Source organism: Gracilinanus agilis, chromosome 3 (genome assembly GCF_016433145.1).
Source record: "Gracilinanus agilis isolate LMUSP501 chromosome 3, AgileGrace, whole genome shotgun sequence".
Taxonomy (NCBI): Eukaryota; Metazoa; Chordata; class Mammalia; order Didelphimorphia; family Didelphidae; genus Gracilinanus; species Gracilinanus agilis.
This window is the reverse complement of record NC_058132.1, coordinates 82081503-82109237: the sequence shown is the minus strand read 5'-3', so window position 1 is coordinate 82109237 and position 27735 is coordinate 82081503. Positions and strand designations below refer to the sequence as shown.

Genomic DNA, 27735 nt, shown 5'->3' with positions numbered 1-27735 from the left:
CTCATGATAACCTGTGAGCTCCAAGTTAAAGTATCATCACCCTATTTAAAATATGAGGAAACTGAGGCCCAGAGAGGCTGAAATGATTTGTTCATGATCATAGGGCTATTAAGGCCTGGAGATAGGATTTGAACCTAGGTCTTTCCCAACTACAGCATCCTTAAAGTGCTGCCTATAATATCAAGATTTAAGCAATTTTCATTTTTGTGGTAATACTGACAGCTTCTATTTAAGTGGCCATTTTTGACACTTAAGCATTATGCCCATTTTACAGATGAAGAAGTTGAGGCTCAAAGTAGTTAAGTGACTTGTTCAGGGTCATATAGTTAAAACTATTAAATGGCAAAGACCATTATTTTCCCCAGGTCTCTTGATTTCAAATCCTAGGGACTGTTTACTGTGCCCCACTTACCTTTACCCCTGTGAACCATGGCTTTTAGTCAGCCTTCCAGGCCTTTTTTGGCTCCAGGTTTGCAGTAGGCTAAACAAGGTACACAATAGGTGCTTAATGTTTACCCTGTGGAACAGAAGAGGGGAACCTGGAGCAAAAGGCCAGTGATTCAGGCCCCATTTTTCTCTTGGTTTAAAGTGTTTTTTTCCACCTGTCTGGTGAAGAGGGGTGGGGTACCCTTCCGAAGTACCTGGACCTGTGAATAGGTGTCTCAAATGCCCTTTCTTCCTCAGAGCAGTGCTGAAATGAACTGACTGTCCAAGCTGGGTTGGGCCCTCTGACTCTTCTTCCCTGGAAAAGCAACCCAGACCAGTTGTCAAGTATTTTCTGTTTGAAGAATCCCAACCCATGAGGGAACTCCTTAGCCTTGATGCCCAGCCTGGGGAGAGCCAGAGCTTCTTTCCTGGCTCCTCACCCCTTCAAGGGCAAGGACTTTCCTGTTTGGGGAGGAAGGAGTGGGTAACTGAGGGGCCTCCTGAGGTACAAATTTGCTTTGTCTCCTTACCCCAGGTCTTCTTTCCCTTTTAGGAGGGAGAGAATCTCTGCTTTCAGGTTCTTGGGCCTCTGCATGACTGTCTCTCTAGCCTATATCTGTGCCCAGGCATGCTTATGCATGTGCCCATACATGTCTGTATCTCTATACATGTGTGCATACATCTGTGTTATGGGTGTATGGTTCTCGGGGGAGGTGTCTCATGGTAGGCACTTGCTTTATGATTGTTGGTTGATAGATCAGTTTGTGCAAGGTAATTCTTCTTTGAGCTTCAGTATGATCTTATTCAAACTGTCATTCCCAAGAGGCCCCTGTCTAACCCATAGCCAGCCTTTGATTTCCTTTCTTCTCAGAATCTCTTAAGCACTCAATCCAGCCCCCTATCTCCATTCAAATATATTGCTCTTCCCAAGAGGCAGAGAGATCTGGGAGGCTACCCCAAGAGCTCGTGAGCCAGGCTTCTGCCCACCCAAGAGCATGTGGGCGCAGGAGGAGCACAGAGAGCAGAAAACAGGTGTTGGGGGTTATATCTCCCTGATCCTGTCTGCTACACACCCCTCCCCCTTTGTGTGCCTGGCCCTCCCCCTCCCCCAGCTCTGAGACCCAGGGTTCCAGTCCCTCATCTGCATCACAAAGTCCCGTCTGTCGGCCCCAGGGAGAGAGAAGAAGGTGGGGGTGGAGGGCACCCCTTGGAGTCAGCCTTCTTGCCCCTCCTCTGTCTCCCAGGCTGCTGTGACTCCCCTCCTCCCAGATATTACTCTGATGGATTCTAGGAACTTGAACTGTGTGTGTGTGTGGGGGGGTATTTATTTTGGGGAGGGAGGAAAGAGGTTTCTGGTTGTCTTGTCCTGGACTAAGATGGAACCAGGCTGGCTGCTCTGGCCACCTCTGGGAGCGGGATTGTTCCCCAAGGACTGTGTGTATGCCTTGAGCCTTCTCAACCTGGACAGCCCCTCCCTAACCCAGAGGCCAGCCTGTAGGGAGGAAGAAGTCTTTGTGCCTGTATTCTAAGGGAAGCCATCAGTAATCCTTGCAGCAGCAGGTTCTGGGGCTGGAATTCTTCATCTTTTGAGCCACGGACCACTCTGGCAGACTAGTAAAGCCTTTAGACCCTTTCTCAGAAAAATATTCTTAATGCAAAAAAAAAAAAAAAGAAAGAAAATGTGTATCATCATAAAGGAAACCACTTCTACTGCAATACAATTTTCAGAATATTAGAAAACAAATTCATGGGCCCAGGGTTGTAATCCCTATTTTAGATCTTGCTTCGAATGATGGGAAGGAGGTCCACTGATGGGAGAGAGCTTTGTAAGCAGGTGTGTTCTGGGCACTGTGGATATTGGAGAAGGGAGGAGGATAGCTCCCTTTTGGTCTCTGAAGCCTATAATTCTGAGACAAGGTGGGAGCTGGGGTGCCCCCACCTTCCCTCCTGTACTCTGAACTCTTCCTGAGGAGCCCCCAACCCCCAGAAGGGATGGGCAGTAGTTTTTGGTGTTAGGACTGGGGAGAAGGGCCCTGCTGTCCATTCCTTAGAGGGTGGGCTAGTAGGAGAGGGCCACTGTCCCATTTTAGCTATTGGAAAAGCCAGTAGATTCTGAAACCTCTGGGTAGCTGGTTTGTAGATTTTTGTCTGCAGTCTCCCTGTGCTGCTGCTGCTGGTGTGTGTGTGTGTGTGTGTGTGTGTGTGTGTGTGTGTGTGTGTGTACACATTTGCATCTGTCTAGCTTGGTGTAGTAGTGGAGAGAGCAGATCAGGAAACCAGGGTTTGAGTACCAGCTTTGTGGTTGTGTAACCTTGGGCAAGGCCCTTCTTTCTGAGCTGGGGTTTCTTCATCCATCAAATGAAAGGGGTTGGGCCAGATGTTCTCTGAGGCCCCTTCCAGCTCCATGTCTGAATCTCCAGAGCTCTCTGTGGATCTGGGTTTATGTGGCCCTCCATCATTGTTCATTCATATAGTCAACAAACATGTATTGATTGTCTCCTGTGTGTCAGGCACCATGTCTGCTTCTGTGTGGCTGTCGTTTCTGCAGCTGAGTCTCCAGCATTTGCTATCTAGTGCACGTCTGCATGTGTGTCTGGCCCGGCCTAGGCTTGGCAGGAGAATCTAGGGGTGGGGGACCCAAGGCAGGAGGGAGAGTGAGCAAACCTCTCTCCCAGCTGAGGAGGGCTGAGGAGGCAGGGAGGTGGCGCTTTAGTCACCTGGAAGCTGGCCTGGAAGCCAGGCTCTGACAGCCCCCAGGGAGCCTTGGGGATTAAGGGGATTGGGGGAGGTAGGGGCCTAGCACTGGGGGCCTTCCTAGTTTCAAGAATGAGATGGAGTTGAGAAACTAATGGGAGAGGGCTTTGCTAGCAGGTGTGTGCCCTGTGTCCTGGGGATGTTGGAGGAGGAAAGAGAGGCCCTCCCTCTGGGTATCAGACACCCACGATTCTGAGACTGGGGACAGTGAGAATGTGGGAGCTGTAGGGCCCCCCCATCCCTCCTTTCCTCTGAACTCTCCCTGACCTACCCCCCTCTCCCTAAGAAAGGATAGGACAGTGGGTTTTTGGTGTTGGGGCTTGGGGGAGGGGCCTGTTGTCCAGACAGTGAAAGCTGAGCCTGGGGGGAGGTGTCTTGTCTGTCTCCCTGTGTCTGATCTGGGCTGGTTTTATTACCCCACCCTCCCCCAAGCCTTGAGACCCCAGTGAGATTAAACAATAACAGAAGAAAGACAAAGCAGGCTCAGAGCCTGACAGTGACCCTCTTCCCCCCTGCTGGAGAATGGGGATGGGGGGGGTGGCTATTCTGTGGAAGGGAAAAAGAAAGGCAGACCAAACAGCCAACCTTAGAAACCCAGGGGGATCAGGGAGGCCAAACCTGGCCCCGCCCCCAGGGCCCCTTCTGTCTGTCTGCAGGAATCGATTCTGGAGAGAGGGAGGGGAAGGAAAGAGGAGAAGACTTGGAGCTTTTGCTATGGAGAGCTTCTGGGAAGGGGAGGCAGAAGGCAGACTTTAGGCCCTGATTGAAGTAGGAAAAATTAGACATCTAGCTGGGAGGTGGGTTAAAGCATCTTACAAAGAATATCTTTCCCTCCCACCTCCCAGATTCCCCTGGGTCCCAGGGGCTCCTCTGGCCAGCTTTCCTGTGGGATACTTTTGGTACAGAATGCTAATCCTCTGAGGCCTCAAGGTCAGGTTGAGAGGTAGACTGGGTCTGTGGATACAGTAGGAGGTAAAGTGTTTGGATTTACATTAACATGCTGTATTAAAGCTCTTTCCTCACTGGTCAAAAATGTAAAACCCTTCAGATGGACAATTGAAGAAAAACTGATCTATCTGGAGAAGCCTGGGCCTCCCACTGGTGGAGGCTTAGTTAGAGGAGGCCAGGCCATAGTAATAAGTCACCTCCTCTGTACAAACTGGGCCAGGTTTCCCCCAGGATAATCGGTTGCTTGAGGAGAGCCCCTTTCTTCAAGGCCCAATTTGAATATAAACTTTTAGGAAGCCTTTCTTAACATATCCTGATCCCCCAGCTCAGGGATTTCTCCCTGATCTGGCCCTTAATGTTTGATGAACTGAACTGAATTGAGTTGACAAAATGATGGTGGCTTCTCTGCCTGAGCTCCTTTGCTTTGTTCCTCTATAGCTGCAGGCACCTACCTGCCCCCCCTGCAGCAGGTGTTTCAGGCCCCGAGACGGCCTGGGATAGGCACCGTAGGCAAGCCCATCAAACTTTTGGCCAACTATTTCGAGGTAGACATCCCCAAGATCGACGTCTACCACTATGAGGTGGACATCAAACCGGACAAGTGTCCCCGCAGAGTCAACAGGTAAGGCAAGTATTGCAGCCCCTCCAAGCCCCAACCCTTAGCTTATAAGATCTCCCTTTTTTCACTTGGAACCTCCCCCTCCAGTCTCTCCTCCCTGACTCAGAGCTCTATGATCTTCCTTTCTCCAACTCAGAACTCTGTTGCTCCCCTCCCTGATTCAGAAACCCTTGTCCCTCCCCTCTTCAACTTGGAAGTCTTTGTCTCTCTCCTCTCCTACTCAGAACTCCCTGTTACTTTCTTCTCTAACTTGGAACCCCCTGTTCTCTTTTTTTTATTCAGCACCCCCTCTGCCTTCTCTCTTGGAACTCCTTGTCCCTCCTCTTCCTAAGGAGAGACCTTGAGGTCTATATTTCTTCTCCATCTCCCTATCACATTGTGGTAGATTGTGCCTTTTGTCCCTATCTCTTCTCTCTTGCCCCGACCAATGGGAATAATCTAAGGAATGAGATGAGAAAGCATAGACAATAAAGAGCAGCCCCAAGGGATGAAGAGAATGGATGTTGTCTTCTTTAATTTATGACCCTATCGAGATTACAAATGGTGTTCCTACTTCTAGCTAGACTAAACTCTGATCTCTAGAAGGAGTTGTGGGGTGGGATCTTCAACACTAATGGGTATATTCATAACCCACATACTTTTTCAGTTGAAGGAACCCCTCAGAATTGAGAGTGAGGGAAAAAGTTGGGAGTGGCTACATGGTCTAAAGAGACAGAGAATCCATGGTTCTTGGAATAAGAAGACCTGAATTTAAGAGCCAGCTCTGATGCCAGCTGTGTGATCCTGAGAATGTCACTTAACCCCTGAACCTCAGTTTTTTCATCTATAGAATGGGGATAAAAATCACTGGATCGTAATTGTTTCTCATAAGAATGTTAAGGGGGAAATGTGCTTTGTAAACTGTGAAGCACTGTCATCAAGGAATATTATTGTTAAGTGCATTTGTGACCCTGGGGTGAATTTTCCCTTTAAGTACTAAAGAGTGAGAGGCAGAGGTAGGTGATTTCTTTAGACCTTTTGGAACTAAGAACTCTATGAGCCTCTTTCTTTTCCTCCCCTACAGAGAGGTGGTGGAGTATATGGTCCAGCATTTCAAACCACAGATTTTTGGCGACCGGAAACCTGTCTATGATGGGAAGAAGAACATCTACACAGTTACTGCCTTGCCTATTGGCAATGAAAGGGTGAGGGCCCAAGGATTGTATGAGACTGATGAGACTGATGTTTCCAGAGCATGATGGGAGGGAGGGAGGGAGGATGCCCAGACCATGGCATGGCCTTAGGTCTAAGCATAAAGCTTTTGTCCTCTTTCTGACTTGATTCAGCCTAAAGACATTGCCTGAAACAAGAGGGCTCTTGGTTCCTGGTGGACTGGACTAAGATTAGATCTAAAGAACTTCCTGTTGGAGAGGGTTCGGCAACTTCCTATTCCTACCCCAGTTTCCAATGATTGGCCAAGCTGGGTCTAAAGACAGTGTTGAATAGGACGGCCTGTTTATAGATACCTACAAGTTGAAGGAGTTGTTTTTCAAGATGAATTGGGTATCTGAGAGCCAGAGGGCATAGTTGTCATGTTCCAACTGTGTGCATAATCCTGTCTTGGATTCTGAGGAGATAGAAAGTTTAGGTAAAACATGACCACTATTCTCATATATGTTATGCCTAGGAGGGGTATGTTGGGCAGGAATATAAGTGCTAGCTAGCTGTATTCCTTTCCTCTGCCTTATTTCCTCCCAAAGGTGGATTTCGAGGTGACAATCCCTGGTGAAGGGAAGGATCGGATCTTCAAGGTTTCTATCAAATGGATGGCCATTGTCAGTTGGCGTATGCTTCACGAGGCCCTGGTCAGTGGCCAGATCCCTGTCCCCTTAGAGTCTGTGCAGGCACTGGATGTGGCCATGAGGCACCTGGCATCTATGAGGTATTTAAGTGAAGGGACCCCCTGGGACCCTGAGCAGATGACCACTGCTCAGTTTGTGAAGAAAGTCATATTAGGATTCAGAAGATGTCTAGGTTGGGTGGTAAGGGTATTTTAGATGTGGCAACAAGTAGTAAGGACCTTGAATAAGAAGGAGACCTTTATTAGTCCTCTGTCGAACTTCCAGGGTTTCATTCTTATTCTCCAGACATAGGAGGCATTATATCTCCATCATCTCTCTCTTCTATAGGGTTCTAAGTCCTTCCCCCTGTTTTATCTCACTGATACTTTCTTCAGCCATCCTTCCTGGAAAAAGAAAGGGAAACCTAGCCAGGGAAAGATACTTTCTTCCCAGAGCAAGGCAGGAAGTGGAATTTGGATTAGAACCTGGGAGTCTAGTCTCTTGGAATATGACTTTTTCTTACTGAGTGGGAATGCGGAGTTGAGGGTGGTATGCTTGAGGGACCAGGTCTCTACTCATCCTTCCTAGGTACACCCCTGTTGGCCGTTCCTTCTTTTCTCCCCCTGAGGGCTACTACCACCCTCTGGGGGGTGGGCGTGAGGTCTGGTTCGGCTTCCACCAGTCTGTTCGGCCAGCTATGTGGAAAATGATGTTGAATATTGATGGTGAGTAACAGAGGTGGGGATGAGGGGAATCTACCCAGTTCTTGGTCCTGCCCAGATCTATGGTCAGTCGTGGCATCTTTCCACCTTTCCACCTTGTTCCATACTTTGTTCTGGAGGAGCCAGAAGTCTACTTTATTTCTGAAGTCAGGGAATTAAACTAAATCCCTGGTTCCAAACCTTTTCCAAACTGTGGAAGTAGAAACACAGAAGAAAAATAACTGCTTGATCACATGGGTCTATGGGGACATGATTGGGGATTATAGACTCTAAGCGATCACCCTAGTGCAAATATTAATAATATGGAAATAAGTCTTGATCAGTAACACATGTAAAACCCAATAGAATTGCTTGTTGGCTATGGGAGGGGGGTGAGAGGAGGGGAGGGAAAGAACATGAATCATGTAGCCATGGAAAAATATTCCAAATTAATTAATTAAATGAAATTCTTCAATTCAGTAAAAAAAAAAAGTATACCTCTGTAATTTCAGCACAGACCTCCTCCCCCATCTACTGAGGAAGAAAATTCAGGATGACAAACTACCTTTAATTCAGTAGTGCTTTTGATGAGTTTGTATATAGTTAATCACAGCAGCATCTGCATATTTGAAAAGCAATAGTACACAGAGGTGCAAGACATAATATTTATTCAATCTGTAGAAGGTATGTTTGCCTATTGATTATACTAAATAATGATGCATATTTTGTTGGAGTAAAGTAAAGATCAAAATGATAATGGTTGGTGTCATGGTGTATCGCTTCTGGGACCTATTAGATTAACTTTAGATTCCAGTATAGGAACTACTGAATCAGAAGAGTGCTGAATTTAAGCATTAAATGCTGGAATTCTAAGATATATGAGCCTCTCCCCTTGGAATAGTTGCATCCCCCTCCAGACAGACCTCCATTTTCCTCTGAACTGTCTCCTGTCCTATCCCTGCAGTTTCGGCCACGGCTTTCTACAAAGCACAGCCAGTAATTGAGTTCATGTGTGAAGTCCTTGACATAAGGAACATTGATGAGCAGCCCAAACCACTCACTGACTCCCAGAGAGTTCGATTCACCAAGGAGATCAAAGGTGAGTGTTGCTGATGATGAGGTTGGGGACACAAGGGTTCAACCAAAGGGAGAACAATGTGTCTGGATGTAAAAATTGGCCTTTGTTATGTTGGGTAGATTTAGCGAATGGTGGTGACTGAGCCTACTTTTGGTGGGAATCTTCCCTTAAAATTTCTCCTTTTAGGGGCAGCTGGGTAGCTCAGTGGATTGAGAGCCAGGCCTAGAGATGGGAAGTCCTAGGTTCAAATCTGGCCTCAGACACTTCCCAACTGTGTGACTCTGGGCAAGTCACTTGACCTCCATTGCCTACCCTTACCATTCTTCTGCTTTGGAGCCTATATATAGTATTGACTCCAAGACAGAAGGTAAGGGTTTTTTTTAAAAATTAAAAAAAAATTCTCCTTTTTTTCTATCTTCCTTCTCTCCATCTCAGGCCTGAAGGTAGAGGTGACCCACTGTGGGCAGATGAAGAGGAAATACCGAGTGTGTAACGTCACCCGTCGGCCTGCCAGCCACCAGACGTAAGTGGGCAGGGCTGCTGGCTCATATCCAGGAGCGGATGCCGAGTGATTATCCAGCTGCTAGGATGGGGGCATGAGGGATGTGGTAGAGGGCCGAGAAACCTGATAGTCCTTCTCATAGATATGGGCCCTGGGATTTGGCCCATCTGTCTGTCCTGGAATGGTTGTGTAAGCTTGTATTCCCATGGCCTTTCCACCTGCCATGCACACATGGACAGAAACAGCCCTCCTTCCCTCATCACAGATATCTTTCTGCTTCCTGACTTGATGGAGTTTGTCCTAAAACTGAGGCAATAGACTCTGAAAGTTTCCTGATCACCTAGGGGAACGTGGGGGGGGTTGGTATGGAGGGGTTGGAACTTTAGGGGCAAGGAATTTAGACTCAACATCATTAGCCTAGCTCTTTTAGAGGAACTTAGGTGTGTTGAATTCCTGTCCCTATATCTTGGAAGATCAGTCCTATGCCTGGCTTATGTGTCTTCTCATAAGGCTTCAATACTGCCTGGCTCTTTTCTCCTCTATCTCTACCTTCAGCCCCTTCCCTTTCCATTTGAGTAGGTAGCAGTAGTCAGAGGAAGTGGGAAAATCTAGTATTTCTAGAGATAGAGGGATAAGAACATGATTCAGGGGGGGAAACTTACTAACTTGCTTCCTCCCCCATAGATTTCCCTTGCAGTTGGAGAGTGGGCAGACTGTAGAGTGCACTGTGGCCCAGTATTTCAAGCAGAAGTACAACCTACAACTTAAGTACCCCCACCTGCCATGCCTGCAGGTCGGCCAGGAACAAAAACATACCTACCTGCCTTTGGAGGTGAGGTTCCTCCCTTCCATTGGTCCCCTCTTCCATACTTTCCCAGCCATCCCCAATTCCCTTGCCATCCTCTCGCCTTCTTTTTCTCAGGTCTCCCATTTTCAGATTGGGAAACTGAGGGGTATCAGTGGCTTCTCCAGAGATGTTAGGGTGGATCAAGGTGAATGGAATTTATTTCTTCTGAAATATCTACCTGCCCCCAAACCACAAAGCTGCTGTATTTTTCCTTCCCACCCTATATCAGTGGAACAAGTTGGGTAATTTAGTTCTTAATAGAGGACTTAATGGACGGTTTTCTCAGGGCAGAGTTGTCAGAGACCTACACCTGTCCTTTTCACCCTTTCATCCCTGCTTTCTATGGCTGGAAACCCCAAAGGACCTAAAACCATTTGGCCATACAGGTGTACCTTACTCTTAGAAGAGATGCGCTCCCAAAATGTTAACATATAAACCAAATTCAGTTTTCCCAATGGCTTTTACTGAAAGATAAGACGTAATCCTTTTGGGAAAATGTTTAGGCCACAAGTTATAATCATATCTTGCTCTAAATGGCAAACCTCTAAAAATCAGTTACAAAATAAAAACATTTGTCCTTTACAGCTAATACTCAATACTTAAACAATACTATATGTTACAAAATATTGCTAAAGACAAGTGCAGAGAAAGTGAACTGTCTTTCTCAGTGCCACCCCCTGCTTTATCCTCCTTCTTAAAGTTCTACAAAGAGAAATGAGTGACCATGTCTTTGTTCTAACCCCTGGATCAAAAAGTCCCATGTGCTTTTCTTTACTGGATCTTTCAGCAAGAGTCTGGAGAAGCTCCCTTGGGTGTCTCAGGCCTTTTTCTTGCCATTCTGGAAGAAACTGTGAGATCTGTAAAAGGACAATGCAGTCCTTTGCCAAAGGGAGGGGAACAATGGACTCTGAGAGCACTTCAAGGTGGAAATCTAGTGATCCTCTGAGAAGACAGAAACAGCAGGGAGTGAGATCCAGAAATAATAGGAAAGGAACCCAGAAGAATAGGAAGTGCTCAGGGGCTATATTCACTGAAAAATGGGTGAAACTGGGATAGAAGTAATTAGGGAACACAGTGACATGGGCTCCTAGAAATTCTGGGAAAATAGAATTTTAGGGAATATAGAAAGTTAATTGTTGCCCCTAGGGAATAAAGATTACCAAGTAAATTCTGTTTCTGTTTATACTGTTACTTCCAAAGAATATCCTTTGAAAGCTTCTGCCTTCTCTTTTAAGACTTTAACTTTTTGACTTTGACTGCTTGTGTCTGCCCATTATAAGTGAAACTTTTTAGATATCTGTACCAGGAAGCTAAATAAAACTAACACCTCACAAGCAGTATTGTATTGTAGAATTACTAGAGTCCCAAGGCCTAGGTTCAAGTACTGACACTAGGTTCCTTATACTGACACTCACTTTTTGGGTGTCCTTGGACAATGACAGTGTCTCTAAACCTTACTTTCCTCCCCCTATAGAAGGAAGATAACAGTACGTGAATTATGGGTCTCCCAGGCTTGGTGTGAGCACAACACTTTGTGGGTCTTTAAGCTGTGGTTTCCTCTGTTCTCTCTCTTATGGGGTGATCCTGGGGATCAAATGAGATCATCAATATGAATGTACTTTGTCTACCATAAACCTATTGTAATTTGTCGTTATTCAGGAACGCTTGGCCTTTTAGAATATAAACAGAAATAGGATTTATTAATTTTCTTCATGATTCCTCCCTATTTGAGCCAGCAGCTGGGTGCCCATTCTTTGGCAGAATTTACCTGTTGTCAGCAGTGCTGTCTCAGTGGACAGAGAATCTCAAATATTCCCTGCCTTCCTGATTAGCTAGATGTGGATTAATTACTGTGAGTTATTTCATAGCAAATGATTAATCTCTGATTGATGAATTTCCATCACTTTCTTCCCCTCTTCCTCTTAGCAAGCACTGGGGCCATGTTATTTCCCATTTTCCACCTTCATCCTTCCATCAGTGTTTGAGCTCAGGCAATAAAGACTTATTGAGCCCAGTGTAGTAGGAAAGGAACCTGTGGTGGAAGGACATCATCAGAAACCCTTGCTCAACTCAGCAAGTATTTATTACATGCCTATTCTATGCAGGGCCCTGTGGTTGGTATTAGAGGCAACAAAGAGACCAAAAAATGACACATAGAGTTCATTAGCTATTTTAAAAAACCCTTGCCTTCTGTTTTAGAAACAATACTAAGTATTGGTTCCAAGGCAGAAGAGTGGTAAGGCCTGAACAACTGGGTTTAAGCAACTTGCCCAGTCACATCTAGGAAGTGTCTAAGGCCATGTTTAAACCCAGGACCTCCTGTTTCCAGGCCTAGCTCTCTATCCACTGAGCTGCCTAGCTGCCTCTCTCACACTCAGATAACTATAAGTTTGATAAGTCATGGATATGCCAGTTAGACCAGATATATTCAAGAAGAGGATGAATCACATCCTACTGAGCTATCCTTTTTCCAGAAAGAATAACTTTCCCAATTCCTTCCCATAGGGAACTCTGAAGGGAATTAGAATTCCTAATACTTATAGAGCTTTCACAGATTGACTCCTTGGTCTCTGTACAAACCTTAAAAGGCATTCCCGTTCAGTGGATAAAGTAACTGAGTGTGAAAGAGGACAGGCTGGCCTAAAATCACACAGCTTAGGAGAGTCAGACGGGACAGGGACTTGAAACCAGGATTCTGAATTCTCTAAGTCTACTTCTCTACTTGAAGTCCCACAGAAGAATAAGAATGTTAAAAGCAGACCTAAAAAGACAGTGAGAAACTGCTTCTGCCCTTTTGAGATGAGTGCATTCTGAAGCCTCTAAGGTAGGGTGGTCAGTTTGGGGATTATGGTCAGTCATCATCGTCTCCAGAGCTGAATGTAAATCCAACTTCTATAATGTTCCAGGGGATATCTATATTTAGAGGAATCCTCTAGGAATCCTTTGTAATACAAAATAATCATCTCTTCACTTATTGTGTAAATTTTGATTTTTATAAACTTAGGGTTTTCTTAAAGTCTATACCTGTATGCCAAATTGGATTGCTCATGATGCTGGTTTTCTGTTTGTTCTTGGGGTTGAATAAAGGGTTGAAGTCAAGTCCAAGGCCCAGCTTTTTATGAGGGGCTCTCAGAAAAGGATGAGGAGATGTATGGAGGTGGAAGAGGTCCCAGATCCGTGTGTGTGTGTGTGTGTGTGTGTGTGTGTGTGTGTGTGTGTGTGTATGAGAGAGAGAGAGAGAGAGAGAGAGAGAGAGCGCACGCACACACACATGCCCATGTTCTCCAGGTCTGTAACATTGTGGCTGGACAGCGTTGTATCAAGAAGCTGACAGACAATCAGACTTCAACTATGATCAAAGCAACTGCAAGGTCAGCTCCAGACAGGCAGGAGGAGATCAGCCGCCTGGTAAGAGCACTTTCTCTGGAGGACTACTAGACTCTGCTGCTCCAAAGAAAATCTGCCCAGGGCTGGTAGAGATGGGATCAGGTCCTGGCTGTAGTGTCTTCTTACCCTCAAAGGGACCCATGTGAGCCTGACAAAATATAATATGGGAGACTCTTATTCTTATTTGTCTTAGTTCTTCAGTTTGAGGTCTCTTTGTCTCCTCTGCCCCTGGGCTGACCCTTCCCACAGCAAATTCACTCTGAGCCCCAAGCCCCAGGTCTAGATACCCTCCACAATACTTTAGTTCAAAGGGAGAAAATAGGTCAGAATCTTTAGTTTCATTGATGCTCTGCTGCCTGGTTTTAGTTTCCTTCATACATACTCCAAGCCAATAACATCCTCAAATGTAATTTTCCTTGTTTTCAATTTCCGAACAGATGAAGAATGCCAGTTACAATCTAGATCCCTACATCCAGGAGTTTGGGATCAAAGTGAGAGATGACATGACAGAAGTGACCGGCCGAGTGCTCCCAGCTCCAATCCTGCAGTATGGTGGACGGGTGAGCTAGGACAGGAGTCAATGAACTAACCAGGGTCCATCTGGTCCCAACTTAATAACAGAAAAGACCTTGGGCCACAGAATAAGCCAGGATCACATTTGAGGGCAGGGGGTGGGAAGCACAGGCCCCTCCAATGATCTGGCTTACTTAATGGGGTTGGGGAAGAGGAGAAATAGCAGCCTTGAGGCTTTGTCCTCCCATCCTGGGGTTTGGTTGGGATACCCCAGGCAGTAAGTAACCAGTGCTTTTCTTTTACCCATGTGCTCTCAGAACCGAGCCATCGCCACACCCAACCAAGGTGTATGGGACATGCGAGGAAAGCAGTTCTACAATGGAATTGAGATCAAAGTCTGGGCCATTGCCTGCTTTGCACCCCAAAAGCAGTGTCGGGAAGAGGTGCTGAAGTAAGGAGCTCAGGGTGGGCTAGGATCTCTGCCCCACTGAACTATAGCATTCTGCCTTGTCCCCTCTTGTCTAGAAACTGACTTTGGTTTCTGGGTTGGGTCTTATTTAGATATTCCCCAGAGCTTCCCCCAAGAAAGAGAGCCAAAGTCGGGGTGGGGAAGGGGAAGACTCTTTAGTTAATGTCCCTTTCTCTGGCCAAACACGTCCTTAGGGGCAGCTTCCCTCAGATACCCCTATCCCCCTAGCTCTCAAGGGAATTCCTTGATTTTTGCAACCTGACTTTACAGGAAGCGATTTGGAAGCAGATTAGTTCTAGCCCAGGCCTAGGACGAGATTGTCTTCAAGGCTTATTTAGGAAAAGAAAAGGGGGTAAAACTTGGTGTTTACCAATGACCGACACATCGCCAGGATTGTCTGCCTCTTGATAGAACCCTCTAAATTCCAGTCTGGTTTGGGCTTGGGCCTCTGCTGCTTGGATGCCCCGCCTCAATCCCCTGGGGCCCTTATGAAAAAAGTTCTTCCTTAGATTGAGCCAAAGTCAGCTTCCCTGTGACTCTTCCCTCCTTCCCCTCCCCCCATCCTAGTTCTGCCCTCTGGGGCTCAGAATAACTCCAATATCTTTTTGCATAACAGCCATCTCAGATATTAGAAGGCAGCTATCCTGTCTTCCAAAAGTCTTCTCTTCTCTAGCCTCAGCATTCTTTATTCTTTCAAACTATTCCCTCATATGACATGATTTCTGGCTTATTCTGTCCTCCTTTCCTTCATGGACACACTCATCCTTAAAGTGTTTCCGAAACACAACACAGATGAGGCTGTCTGGGAGAGGCAGCCCAACTGTTGCTTCCTTATTTTAGAGCCTCTACTAGATATCTATTAAAGCAGCTCAAGCTCTATTTAGGTTTTTTTCTTCTTCTTTTTTTTTTTAAAGTAGCCATATTATACTCTTGCCTTATGTTGAACCTAAAGTCACTCAAACTCCTCCTACTGAAAACTTGTGTCTGATGAACTGCTTTTCAGTGACCATGTGTATTGTTGTCCATTCTCCCATGTCCTCTCTCTCCCAGTGTGAGGGCTTCATGTTTATCACTGTTTAGTTCCATCTTATTGGCCTTTCCACACTTTCAAGACCCATTTCTGTCATCTGGCCTGTTAGCCATCTCAGCATAATCCTTAGATGTCTGAACCCTCCCTGAGGTATTTGAATTTGTACAGTAATCATAAGATTTGGATCATGGGTTTAGGTAGAACTGAAAGGGATCTTAGAAATTATCTATTCCATTTCCCTCCTTTTACAGATGAAGAAACTGAGGCTCAGAGGTGTAAAGAATTATCAGTGGGCACATGAGAGCAAGGGGCAGAGCCAGAGTTTGAATACCAGCCTTCCTTTTCCAAATCTTTTCCTTTATGTTGCACTGCTTCTTGAAGCCTTAGCTCAAATGAATGAAGCTCTAGTTAGGGAATTTGAGGGGAAAGATGATTCTTTGAAATCTCAGCTCAATGGCCACCTCATGAAGGGAAGCCAGGTCTCACTTTCCCTCAGAAGAGAGGGGCTCTGAGCCCTGAGGATACACTCAGTGGTTCTTCTAGGCTGCCAGGCTCTTAGTGCTTCCCTCCCACTCCCCCCTCCCTCTTTCCCATGCCCTGCAGGAACTTCACAGACCAGCTCCGTAAGATTTCCAAGGATGCAGGGATGCCCATCCAGGGCCAACCTTGTTTCTGCAAATACGCGCAGGGTGCCGACAGCGTGGAGCCCATGTTCCGGCATCTCAAGAACACCTACTCGGGGCTGCAGCTCATCATCGTTATCCTGCCTGGGAAGACACCTGTGTATGGTGCGGCTCCTCCTGGGGAAGGCCATGGAGATAGGGGCTTTGAGTTTGAGAGAGCAGTCCCAGTGGCTGGGAGGCGTGTAAGGACAGAATCCAGGCCCTGGAGGGGGCTCCCACCCCGATAGACTGAGGAAAGTTAGGACATGGGGGAAAGAGCCCTCAATTTTTTGCTTCAGTGAATTAGAGTGGGGAGGGAGCCAGGACACCTATGGAGCCTCAGGGTTGGTAGATGAGCTGCCTGGATCTGCTCCCTTGGGTTAGTTTTTGATTTTCTGGTTACAGGCAGCAGCCTGCCCAAATTCCTCATGAAGAGCACCTCTAGTCTGACCTTTCACTTACTTGGGAGAGTGCATATTACCATGACACAAGACAAAGCCGTGTAAAAAGTTAGCAATGTTGCTGTCAGTTCTCAGTTCTCAGCAAATGGCCAGTCTGCTGAGTAAACTATCTCGGTTCTTTACCTTCCTCTTTACCTCTCAATTGGCATCAGTTACCAATCCTCTCCTTCATTGGGGCTCTTGAGTCTCTCTCTTCTCTGATCCCTGAGTCCATCAATTAATCAACAAATATTTAAGAACCTGTTCCGACTGAGACCCTGGACTCATCTCTGAGTATACAATGATGAGTTAGGACACATAGTCCCTGTTCTCAAGGAACTTATTGTCTAATAATGGGGGATAAGATATGTATAATGAATAGCTTTGTTATTATCAACTACAATGTGGCAAAATAAAAAAACAATTGCTGTGAGAAATTTGAGGAAGGAGAGGTCATTTCCCACCTCTCTTCCCAGTGCCTGGTACCAAGCTCAGGTCTCCCCAGTACTAAGAAAAAAAGTTGAAAAGAAAACCCCTTCCCACAATCCTACTACCCCCTTGCCTGACCATCCTAGCTCTCCTCCTTTTTACTATCAGACCTACCTTAAGAGTCATCTATGCTCAGTCCCCCACTTGAAGCCCTTGCTTCACCCCTGCACCTGCTCCTTAGTCTTCACTCCAAAGTCTGCATTCTCTTCTCATAGCTGCTAAAAATCCTCCTGGTGGAGTCCTTTCTTTGCAAGGTCACCAATGAATTTCCTTCTCACTAAATGCCATCTTCTCAAGCCTCATCCTCATTAGCATCTGCTTTTGATGTTCTCCATCCTCTCTTGGCTTCTCCTCTTTTCCCATTGTGCTCCTGTTTTTCCTACCTCTCTGACCATTCCTTCTTTGACTCCTTCACTTGTTTCAGTCCCTAAACATGGGCATTTCTAGTGTTGTCATCTCACTCTTCTTTCCTCTTGGCAATCTCATTCACTGCCATAGTATTAATTGCCACTTCTATTCAAACTGTTAACACATATATGCATATATTTGTCACATATGCATATAAAGTAGAGATAAAATTTCCAACTTCAACTTCCCTTCTCTTCTCTATTCTCCCCCTCCTTCTTCTCTTCTCTCCCTTCTCCTCCCCTCTCCTTTCTTCTTTGCCTTCTCTTTGCCTCTCTCATCTTCTCTCCTCCCCTCTCCTTTCCTTTCCTTTTCTTTCTCTTCACCTTCCCTCCTCTCCTTTCTCTCTCCCAACTTCTCCCTCCCCTCCTTTCTCCATCCTTCTTTCTCTACCCTTTTCTACATTTTCCTTTTCCCTCTCCCCTTCTCTCTTCTCCTCTCTCCTCTCCTTTCTTCTCTTATCTTCCTTTCTCCTCTTTTTTCCTCTTTGCTCTCTCCTCCCCTTTCCCTTTCTTCTTTCAGCTATTTGTCCCTCTGCAAATTCAAGATTTAAAACATCTCATCCTTCTCACCACCACTCTTGGCTTTTCCTGTCCATTCTGTGTCCCACTGTCTTGAAACCTCAGTCATCTTTTACTGTCTTCTCTCCCTCACCATACAAACCCTTTCATTTGCTTGAATCCTACTGATTTTTCCATCTAAGTATTTCCCTCATATTCCTCCTTTTCCTTTTCCATCCCCTCTGTCCCCATTCTAATCCAGGCCCTTAACGTCATACCTCGGGATTACTAAATAGTTTTCTAATCAGCTTCACACCTCTCAGGTTCTCTGTTCACCAAATGGCCCTGCCCCACCCCACCCCTCACCAGAGTGATCTCCCCTAAACCAGTGATGGGCAAACTATGGCCAGCAGGCCAGATGCAGCCCCCTGAAATGTTCTATCCGGCTGTGGGACATTATTCCTAATCTGACGAATATAATGAGTAGGATACAGTATAATGAAACTTTGAAAGAGTTGCCTTAGAAACAGACTGACAAATGAACATTTCCTTTCCTTTGGCCCCCTCTTTAAAAAGTTTGCCCATCACTTCCCTAAACCATTGTATCACTCCTTTGATTGAAAACTTTTATTTGTTCTTCAGCCCCTCATGAGTAAAGACTGAATTACTTAGGATGTCATTCTGGGCCATCACCCTCTGACTACAATAAATATCACTAGGATTGTCCTACCTAAAATAATGAAGGATTCCCTTCTCCCCAGATGTAGCCCCATCCCTAGTCTCTACCTATTAAAATCTTAATTATATTTTTATTATATAGTTATATAGTTCTGATAATATTTTTAAAAGAGATTTAAAGCTGATAAAAAAACACTTTTTAACCCTTTGAGGTAGGAATACAAATATTCCTATTTTATAGAAAAGTTAACTTTTTACTGGCTGAAATGTGGGAGATAGAAAAGTCTACCAAGTGGTTTCACTTCCACACCACTGCATCATAGAAGAGATATGCCAATAACTAGAATGTAGGCATCATGGCTTCCTAGGTAGAGATGTGAATTTATATCCCTTTTCCTTCCCTCCCTTTTCTCTCTCACTCTCTCCTTGGCCCTCAGCGGAGGTAAAGCGTGTAGGGGACACGCTCCTGGGCATGGCCACTCAGTGTGTGCAAGTGAAGAATGTGGTGAAGACGTCTCCCCAGACTCTGTCCAATCTCTGTCTCAAAATCAATGTCAAACTTGGAGGAATCAACAACATCCTAGTCCCTCATCAACGGTATGAGCAGGGGGGCATGGGAGAGATGGACTGAACTTGGAATTTGCACAAGCGGGGGAATGGGAATGAAAGAGTTGTATTCCTGACTTTTATATTCTTCCTCCTTAGCTCAGCTGTCTTTCAGCAGCCTGTCATATTCCTGGGAGCAGATGTCACTCATCCTCCAGCAGGGGATGGGAAAAAGCCCTCCATCACAGCTGTGAGTGACTCCTCCTCAATCCTAGCTTTCCCATGTGCAACATTCCCTCCTTTCCCACATGTATACAATATACTAGCAACTGCCCATTTCCAATATCAGTGAGATCTCCTATCCTACTTAACCTCTTTGATCCCCTTTCCCCGTACCAGTTGTTGGTGACTTCCCTCATCCTACCAGTTCTTAACCATATGATACTCCATCCTTACTAAGGGAGGTCATTCTTGGAGAGGAGAAATCCCTTCACACTATACAAAATCATGCATGTATGTGCTCATACAAACTCTTTGTTCATGCTCCTTGGTGCCCTTCCCTATCCTCTTGAAAGGGAACTGGGTAGGGTAGATAAAGTTGGCTGGGGATCAGAGAGAATGAATTCCCCTGCTTTGGAAACTGCCAGCAGGTGGTGCATTTGTTCTAAACACTAGCTGAACAACTCTCCTCAGGGAGTGAGGGATGAGAAAGTCATTCCTGGTAGAGATGACACTAAAGGTGTCTTAGTCTCTGTCAATCTCCTTCCCAGGGTTGCCCCCCTCCCTCCTACCTAGAAAAGCACTGGATTAGGGTAGTAACACTCCTGTATAAGCCCTTTCTGTCCCTTAATTCCCAGCTCAGGACTAGGTTTCTGAGAGATTCCCAGTTCCCTTCTGGAGGCCTTTTGTCTATTTCCAACACGAAGGATTGGTCCTAACTGTCCATTCCCTGAAAACCCACTGCCTCATTGAGGGGAAGAAAGTCTTCAGAGCTCCTCAGAGCTAATATTTTCTTGCTCCGAGTATAACATTCTCAATACAGGGAAGAGAAGGAGCAAGGCTTAATTTGTAATTCTCTCCAGCTTTCTCCTTATGTAGTCCTTCACTTGCCCACAATGGCAAGGGCCTTTTGCACATCCTTCTTTCTGCATCCCTTCATGTTGTATCCTTCCTGTAATTTCTTCAGAGCATCATTTTCACATAGAGTAGCTCTCTTTATGATCCCCTCCTACTTGTTCCTTCTTGTCACATCAAACTCCATCTTGGCAAGGTAATTGGGGGAAGTAGCAGATTTTTTTGATGCCCATGGAAAGCCCTGACCGTTTTTAGAAGTCATATTATAAACAGTCTGTGGATTGTTACAGATGAGATGAAGCTGGCCCATATACTGTACTTTGAAAATATGTTCCCAAGATCTTTTAAGTCTGGACAGAGGGTTGAAGAGAAAAATGGGGCTAAGCTGGGTTCTCTCTGACTTCTTGGTCATCCTCTGTCAGGTGGTTGGCAGCATGGATGCTCACCCGAGTCGTTACTGTGCAACAGTTCGTGTCCAACGACCCAGGCAGGAAATAATTGAGGATCTATCTTACATGGTGCGGGAGCTGCTCATACAGTTCTACAAATCCACTCGATTTAAGCCTACCCGAATTATCTTCTACCGAGATGGTGTCCCGGAGGGTCAGCTCCCACAGGTGAGGGGTCCCTGGGGTGGGGGCAGATACCTTGAGGTATCCAGACCAGGTTAGTCCCTATCAGAGCAAGGGAAAAACAGAAAGAAATGACTTGCAGGAAAGTCCTTAAAGAACTTTTCTACCCTTAACTCCGGTCATCTCTACTCCATTGATGAAGAAACTGAGGCATAGGTTAAGACCATGGAGACAAATCCAAATCCAACTTATGATAAATAGAAAAGAAAATCAAAGTGTTTCAAATTCCTCCATCCCAACCTGCAGGAATATGACTGGCAAGTAAAGCCAAGCCAAGTGGTAAAGCTTATTCTGAAGATAGATTTGAAGAAGGGTAGAGTAGTAATATTGCTGCATCAAAGGTTGTGTATAGCTTAATGACTTTTGGTGTATCATTCCATATTAGGGAAGGATACTTATATTATCAGTAGAGATATCTAACATCTGTGCCTCCCTTTTCCCTGGCCTGTTCCTCACTCTGGACCCTTTTCTTTCCAATATTTTGTCAGAGATACTGCCAGATTTCTAGTTTTAATACACGATGCTGATTTCATCACTTCCTTATTCAAATGCCTTCAGTGGTTCCCCATTGCCTATGAATAAAATCACATAGTTTCATAGTTGGAGAGTCCCTTGGAGACTATCTAGTCCATACCCATTATGAATACATCCTTTCATTCTTTATTAAATGCCAGCTATGTGCCAGACCAGGCATTGGATCAAACAAACATTAATTAAAAATAAGATTAAAACATCCTGGAAAAGGGGTCATCCAGACTCCAGGATGAAAACCTCTTTTGACGGGATAGCCATTACCTTCTAAAACAAGTTGTTGGGAATTTTTTTCTTTTAGCAAACCTAAATCTGTCTGCATTTTATCCCAATTGCTCTCTGTTCTTCTCTAACGCAAAGGATAAGTCTAGCTTTTTTTCTTAATTTTTAAAAAATCATCACCAAACAGAAAACATTTCAGTAGAACAAAAATAATGATTTTATATGAAATTGTGAAGTTCTGGCATATATAGTTTGTTTTTAAAAAGCATATATTGAATGCAAGAAGTTAGTAACAAAATTGCTCTCTCTGTCTCTCCATCTGGATTATTTTCTTGCATTTTATTTTTATTTTTATTTTTATTTATTTATTTTAATTTTAAACCCTTAACTTCTGTGTATTGACTTCTAGGTGGAAGATTGGTAAGGGTAGGCAATGGGGGTCAAGTGACTTGCCCAGGGTCACACAGCTGGGAAGTGTCTGAGGCCGGATTTGAACCTAGGACCTCCTGTCTCTAGGCCTGGCTCTCAATCCACTGAGCTACCCAGCTGCCCATATTTTCTTGCATTTTAAAAAATGCTTTGTCAGTGTTCTTTAAAAAAATAATTTTCACCTCTCTGTTTCTTCCTAATAATCTTTTCCCTTCCACTAAATGGAATCTCTCCTTTGTAACTAGTATAATCAAGCAAAACAAACCAACACATTGCCTGTATGTCTCATTCTGCATCACTAGGCTCTCATCTATCTCTCAGAGCTAGAAGGCAATCTTAAGCATCACTCTTTTAAAATCATGAGTGGCCAACAGCACTGGTCAGTGTTTCTCAGTCTTTCCAGGTCATTTTCCTTTACAAGATACTTTCCTCATCTGAACCCTAATTACTTTGAATTCCTTTGCCATTGACCAATTTCCTCATACCCTTTCCTCTCCCATTTGTTCCTTCACTCCCCATCTCTATTCATTCTGGGGTATAAATGTCTTTTCTAGACTTTTTCTGAGGGGAAATTAGAATATACAGTTAGATATAATACAAGAGAATGATTGCCTGGTTGCACTTGCATTTTCAAGAATTGTATAGCACGAGAATTTATGTTAAGTCCCAGATTCTGTTGTCTTAAACTTTAAAATTTTTCCTTTACCAAAGCTTAATATAATGAGGGAAGAGGAGAGGAAGGAAGGGAAAGAATTTAGAACTCAAAAATTTTAAAGGGAATATTAAAAATTGTTTTTATGTTTATTTGGGGAAAAAAAATTTTTTTAAAGTTTTAACAGTCTCCCTGCTCCTACCAGGTTGTCTACCTGGACTGACCTCATTTATCCACTCTTCTAATTTCAGGCTCTTTCTTAGTCTATCTCATAGCATAATAGTAAACTTCTGAAAATTACAAAATCAAGCTAATTGTACTCATTATGAATTTGACATACAACCTTACATGAGCTTTAATAGCCATTCAACAAATTTTCTTTTCTTATTCCCCATTTTGTCTTTTGCACACTTTTTCTTCACCCTTGAGCCCTTTCAACTTGCAGTAGATTACTTCACCTCTTGTATAGTTGAGAAAATTTAGAATGAGTTCCCTCAGTTTTCCTGTCTCCTTTTTCCTTCACTCTTTCTCTTTCCTGTGTTTATAGAAGTAGAGACTCCTTGTTCTTACTAATGCTATTCTTTCTAATGGATCCTTTATCTGATTCCCTCCAGGAATCTGCACTAGTAGTCATCCTTTTTTTCTCTCACACCTTCAGTTTCTTCCTCTTAATCTGGCATTTTCCTATGTGCCAAAAAACTTGAGCAGGTCTTCTCAGCCCTCAAAAATCCTTCCTTTGGTCCCTCTGTTATATCCTCCTACTATTCTACATCTCTCTTTCCCCTCAGCATCAACCTTATTTAAAAAGTGCCAACCTAAAGTGTTTGCTTACTCATTCACACATCTTCTCAGCTTCTCCTAAACTGGCTTCTACCACCATTGCTCTGTTGAATCTACTTTCATAGATCACCAAACTCCTAATTGACAAACCTAATGGCCTATTTTTAGTCTTATTTTGTTTTGACCTCTTTGTAGCTTTTAACGTTGTTGGCCAGTTCTTTCCCCAGATGCCTTCTTTTTTCCTTCTTGGTTTCTGAGACACCACACACATGCCTGGCTTATTTTCCCTTTAACTTTCCCTTTTAATTCTCCATTATTGGCTTTTCGTCCTTCCCCAATTCCTTAATGTAACTATTTCTCAAGGATGTGTTGACCCTTTTTTCTCTCTACATTTTTAGTTGAAATTTCATTAATTTCAATGCTTCAGTTACCATCTCTGTAGAGACGACCCTGAGATCCATATCTCTTGAGTCATACCTCTCCTGTGCTCCAACAAGGACATCTCCATTTGGCTTACCACTGATATCTCAAACTGAATATATCCACAATTGAGTTGATTATTTTCCCTTATAAACCTCTTTTCTCCTTTGACTTCACTCTTTTGTTTGTTACAGACCTTTACTTGGTGATTATCACCTATTTGACTTTACTGCAATGGCCTCCTAACATTTTTCTGCATCCCTCTCTCCAATCCATTTTTTGCCCTACTGCTGGAATAATCTTTTCTGCATAGATATGGTCATGTCACCAAAAAGCATTAGCTTCTGTCAAGTTTAGCTTTTGTTTTGCTTGACATTCAAGATCTTCCACAACCTGAAACTAACTTTCCCTCTCCAGCTTTATTGAATGAATACCCCTGAGTACAGCCAAGTTGGTCCCTTCTTCATCTCCCAAACATGTCCTGTGCTTTCTTTCTTTGTCTTTGTTGACACCCTGTTCTTTATGCTTGGAACGCCCTCATGCCTTCCCTCTCTAATGCTAACTGTTTGATTTGTTGGGTGCCCCTTCGAGGAAGCCTTCACTGACCCTTGGCCTGTAACAAACTTCTTTCCACTTGAACCACACAGAACAATTTGTGTACAAATGTCATTTTGTCATTTGAATTCCATAACACCAGGGACTGTGGCTTAGCTAAACATTGTATTTTTCTTGCACAAGAGCTTTGGACCCTTGTGTAGAGGTTGGTATTTATTAAATGTTAAATGACAACATTCAGGTTGTCCACTCGTATTGTTACATATATAGCTAATAAGAAACACTAGTATTTTTTTTAAACACTTATAAACAATTTCAAACACTTTTAAATGCTTTTAAACTCTTCCATCTTAGAACCAATACTGGGTATTGGTTCCAAAGCAGAAGAGTAGTACGGGCTAGGCAATAGAGGTTAAATGACTTGCTCAGGGTCACACAGATAGGCAATGTCTGAGGCCAGATTTGAACCTAGGCCCTCCCATCTCTGGGCCAGACTCTCAATCCACTGAGCCACCCAACTGCACCCATCACTAGTATTTCTATAGCACTCCAAGGTTTGTCCTATACAAAGAGTTCCTCATTTGATCCTTACAAAAGCACCCAGGAGGGAGATGTTATTATTTATCTCCATTTTACAGAGGAGAAAACTGAAGCTGAGAGAAAGGAGGTTAACTAACATGCCATGTTTGTTAACTAATACACAGTAAGTGTCTAAGATAGGATTAGAAGTCAGCTTGACTCCCAAGTCTAGCACTTTGTCCATTATGCTACCTAAAGAGATATCTTCTCATTTTTTCACAATAAAAAGAATTGAGCTCAACATATGAGCCACCCCAAGGTTAACAGCAGTCAAAACATTCTTTAATCCTGTTGCTCCAGATCCTCCACTATGAGCTACTGGCCATCCGAGATGCCTGCATCAAGCTGGAGAAGGACTATCAACCTGGGATCACTTATATTGTAGTCCAGAAGCGCCACCACACACGCCTTTTCTGTGCAGACAAGAATGAAAGAGTAAGATGCACATAGCCCTTGACCCCTTTTTTCTATCCTTCCTTGGTGTGACACAAAGTTATCTGCTTGCCTACCTGATGAAAAGTTTGCTTTTTCCCATATGAAGAAGTGTTTGAGGACATGTAGAAGAGTTTCCTCTAGGAATAATATGGGAGTGAAATCTGGTGAGAATTCCGTCTTGGAAGAGATCAAAATCAGACATTCTCTTAGCCTTCAAAGCTTCCTCCGACACTATTCTCCCTGTTTTTCAGCCTTTGCCCCTCAGGGATCTTTGTATCAGCTTCCCAGGCTTGACCCTAATCTACATAGGTCCAAGAGCTCTCCGGAGAATTGCCTTGGCTTCCATAAGAGCCATATAGGATCCTCTTGAGATGGCGTAAGGAGCAAGCTCATCTTCCAACATCTTACTTGTGTTTTTCTTCCATACAGATTGGGAAGAGTGGAAATATCCCAGCAGGCACCACTGTGGACACCAACATCACTCATCCATTTGAATTTGACTTCTACCTATGTAGCCACGCGGGTATCCAGGTAGTGAGACTGATTCCTGGGGACTTCAGTCTCTTGGGGGTAGTAGTGGGTGGGCTAAGAATTGATTAAAACCTTACTAAGTTCATTAATTAGCACTCATTTGTGTGACTATCCTATTTAGGTTTGTGGACAAGACAACTCAATTTTAAACCTCTGCCATTAATTACAAACTTAATATGAGACTTGAATACAATGGGGTTAACGTATGAAGGTTTCTTAGAAGTGATGGATTTTAATCTCTGGGCAGGTTTATTTATGACTTCTGTGTCTGCTAGCCCTGAAGTAGGGAGATATGCTGAGTATTACTTTTTTTTTATTGCCCTTCTCTGCTTCCCTGTGCCCCCTCCCAGGGGCCATGTGGCGCACAGCTCATCTCACTCCTGCATCTCTCTATAGGGCACGAGTCGACCATCCCATTACTATGTCCTCTGGGATGACAACCGTTTCACAGCAGATGAGCTGCAGATCCTGACCTACCAGCTATGTCACACTTATGTGCGCTGTACACGCTCCGTCTCCATCCCAGCACCTGCCTACTATGCTCGCCTCGTGGCTTTTCGGGCACGCTATCACCTGGTGGACAAAGAGCATGACAGGTGAAGTCTATGATTGGAGAGAGGGGCTGGCTCAGTGATGGAAGGGTGGTTTTGGGAACTTGGCAGAGTATTCTTTGAGGAATGGGTGGCAGGAAGAATGAGAGAATCTCAGCAAGAGGAAAGGACTTCTTAAGTTTATACACTAGCCAGACTTGGAAGGGACCATCCAGCCTAGCCCTGTAAATCTTTTTAATGAGCAGTAAACTTGGGCCCAGGAAGGAAGAGTGACTTGCCTAAAGTCAGACAGAAAATAACTTTGGGCCTAAAGCATAGGTTTTCTGTTGTTACAGGCTAGCAGTATTCTATTCACTTCATGAGACTCCCTGCTATCAGTCACTCCTGGGGAGAGGACTAGGAGGGGAGGAGAAGAGAAGGAGGGAAAGCCATCTCTCCCATATCTGAACCCTGTAAAACTCAGGTCCCCAGAACTCCTCTGTAGCTCTAGAAATGAGGAAGAAGGGATACCATGAGGTCAGCATAGGAGAATGATGCTATAAGCATCTCAATAACTTTTGTGGGGGGAGCTTATTATCTATCTCTCTTTTTTCTAGTGGTGAGGGGAGCCACATATCGGGACAGAGCAATGGGCGGGATCCCCAGGCCCTGGCCAAGGCTGTGCAAGTTCACCAGGACACTTTGCGCACCATGTACTTTGCTTGAAAGGCAGAACGCTGTTACCTCACTGGAAAGAAGAAAGCTTTCAGAGCCCAAGGAGCCATACAGATGGAAGGAATCCCAAGGAGGAGGAATCTGGGGGAGTGGGAGGGGAATGGGGGCAGGCTGGGGAAGGGGGGATGAGGGGATGGAGACCTTATTTCCCCACTGCAGAGCAGAAGCTGCATCACTAGGGGGTGGGGGGATGGGGGACAGGGCTGGTAAAGAGGGACCACCAGCCAGAGGCCCCTGACTCTTCCCTTGCTCTGCCACATCTGACCCGACCCCAGTGGACCAAGAGAGAGGCAGCATCGTCGCTCACAGGTGCCCATTTTAAAATGCAATACTAAAGACTTGTGACTGGGAGGGCTCCATAAGGTCGGCTCTACAGCTGCGGCTCGAGGGACAGAAGCTGGTAGGTTTGGGTTCACTTCTTTTAGAGGGAAAAGTGTTGGCTTGGAAAAGAGGGTGGGAGGAGGAGGAGGGAAGGATTTTTAGGAGCCTTAATCAAAAAGGTATAGATTCATTTAAGAAGAAAAAAAAAATCCCAAACCGATATTTTAGGATAGTAGAGGTTTTAATGGGTTTGAAATCCAGTTTGTAGGGAAATTCTACCACCAGTAGTTTTGGTTGCTCCTCCCCCCAGTTGTCACCCCTCCCCTCTGCGGCACACCTTTCCCCTGTGGCACCTTCCTCCCCACCCCTGCCCCCATCAGATGTAAGGCACTATGGCACTTAGTCCGAATTGACACAGCCCTGTCTTCCTTCTGCCCCACTGGTGGGTGACCAGTGCCTTCACTGTAATGCTGCAGAACTGCAACCTTTTTGTAC

The 27735-nt window shown here is 44.7% G+C and overlaps 1 protein-coding gene across 3 annotated transcripts; it reads left to right on the top strand.

Annotated features, from left to right (window-relative positions):
- Nucleotides 1-4652: 4652 nt before the first annotated feature.
- On the top strand, nucleotides 4653-26979 carry LOC123243276 (protein argonaute-1). 3 transcript variants are annotated; one of them, XM_044671508.1, is made up of 18 exons: nucleotides 4653-4750; nucleotides 5811-5931; nucleotides 6487-6668; nucleotides 7156-7292; nucleotides 8233-8367; nucleotides 8782-8869; nucleotides 9533-9680; nucleotides 12984-13103; nucleotides 13520-13642; nucleotides 13913-14046; nucleotides 15698-15882; nucleotides 18706-18865; nucleotides 18974-19064; nucleotides 20311-20505; nucleotides 24989-25123; nucleotides 25553-25654; nucleotides 26051-26250; nucleotides 26802-26979. In XM_044671508.1, exons 2-18 carry the CDS (start codon nucleotides 5827-5829, stop codon nucleotides 26908-26910), a joined length of 2349 nt encoding a protein of 782 aa, XP_044527443.1. In that variant the 5' UTR covers nucleotides 4653-4750; nucleotides 5811-5826; the 3' UTR covers nucleotides 26911-26979. The 3 variants fall into 3 exon arrangements, with proteins under 3 accessions (XP_044527443.1, XP_044527444.1, XP_044527445.1); XM_044671509.1 differs by having other exon boundaries at nucleotides 12984-13109; nucleotides 13526-13642; XM_044671510.1 differs by lacking the exon at nucleotides 25553-25654.
- Nucleotides 26980-27735: the final 756 nt, after the last annotated feature.

Coding starts and splice junctions, on each gene's coding strand:
- LOC123243276 (XM_044671508.1), top strand. CDS start 5,827: ATGGTCCAGCATTTCAAACCACAGATTTTTGGCGACCGGAAACCTGTC. Junction 14,047..15,697: donor TGTCGGGAAGAGGTGCTGAA/GTAAGGAGCTCA, acceptor CATGCCCTGCAG/GAACTTCACAGACCAGCTCC. Junction 25,124..25,552: donor GTGCAGACAAGAATGAAAGA/GTAAGATGCACA, acceptor TCTTCCATACAG/ATTGGGAAGAGTGGAAATAT.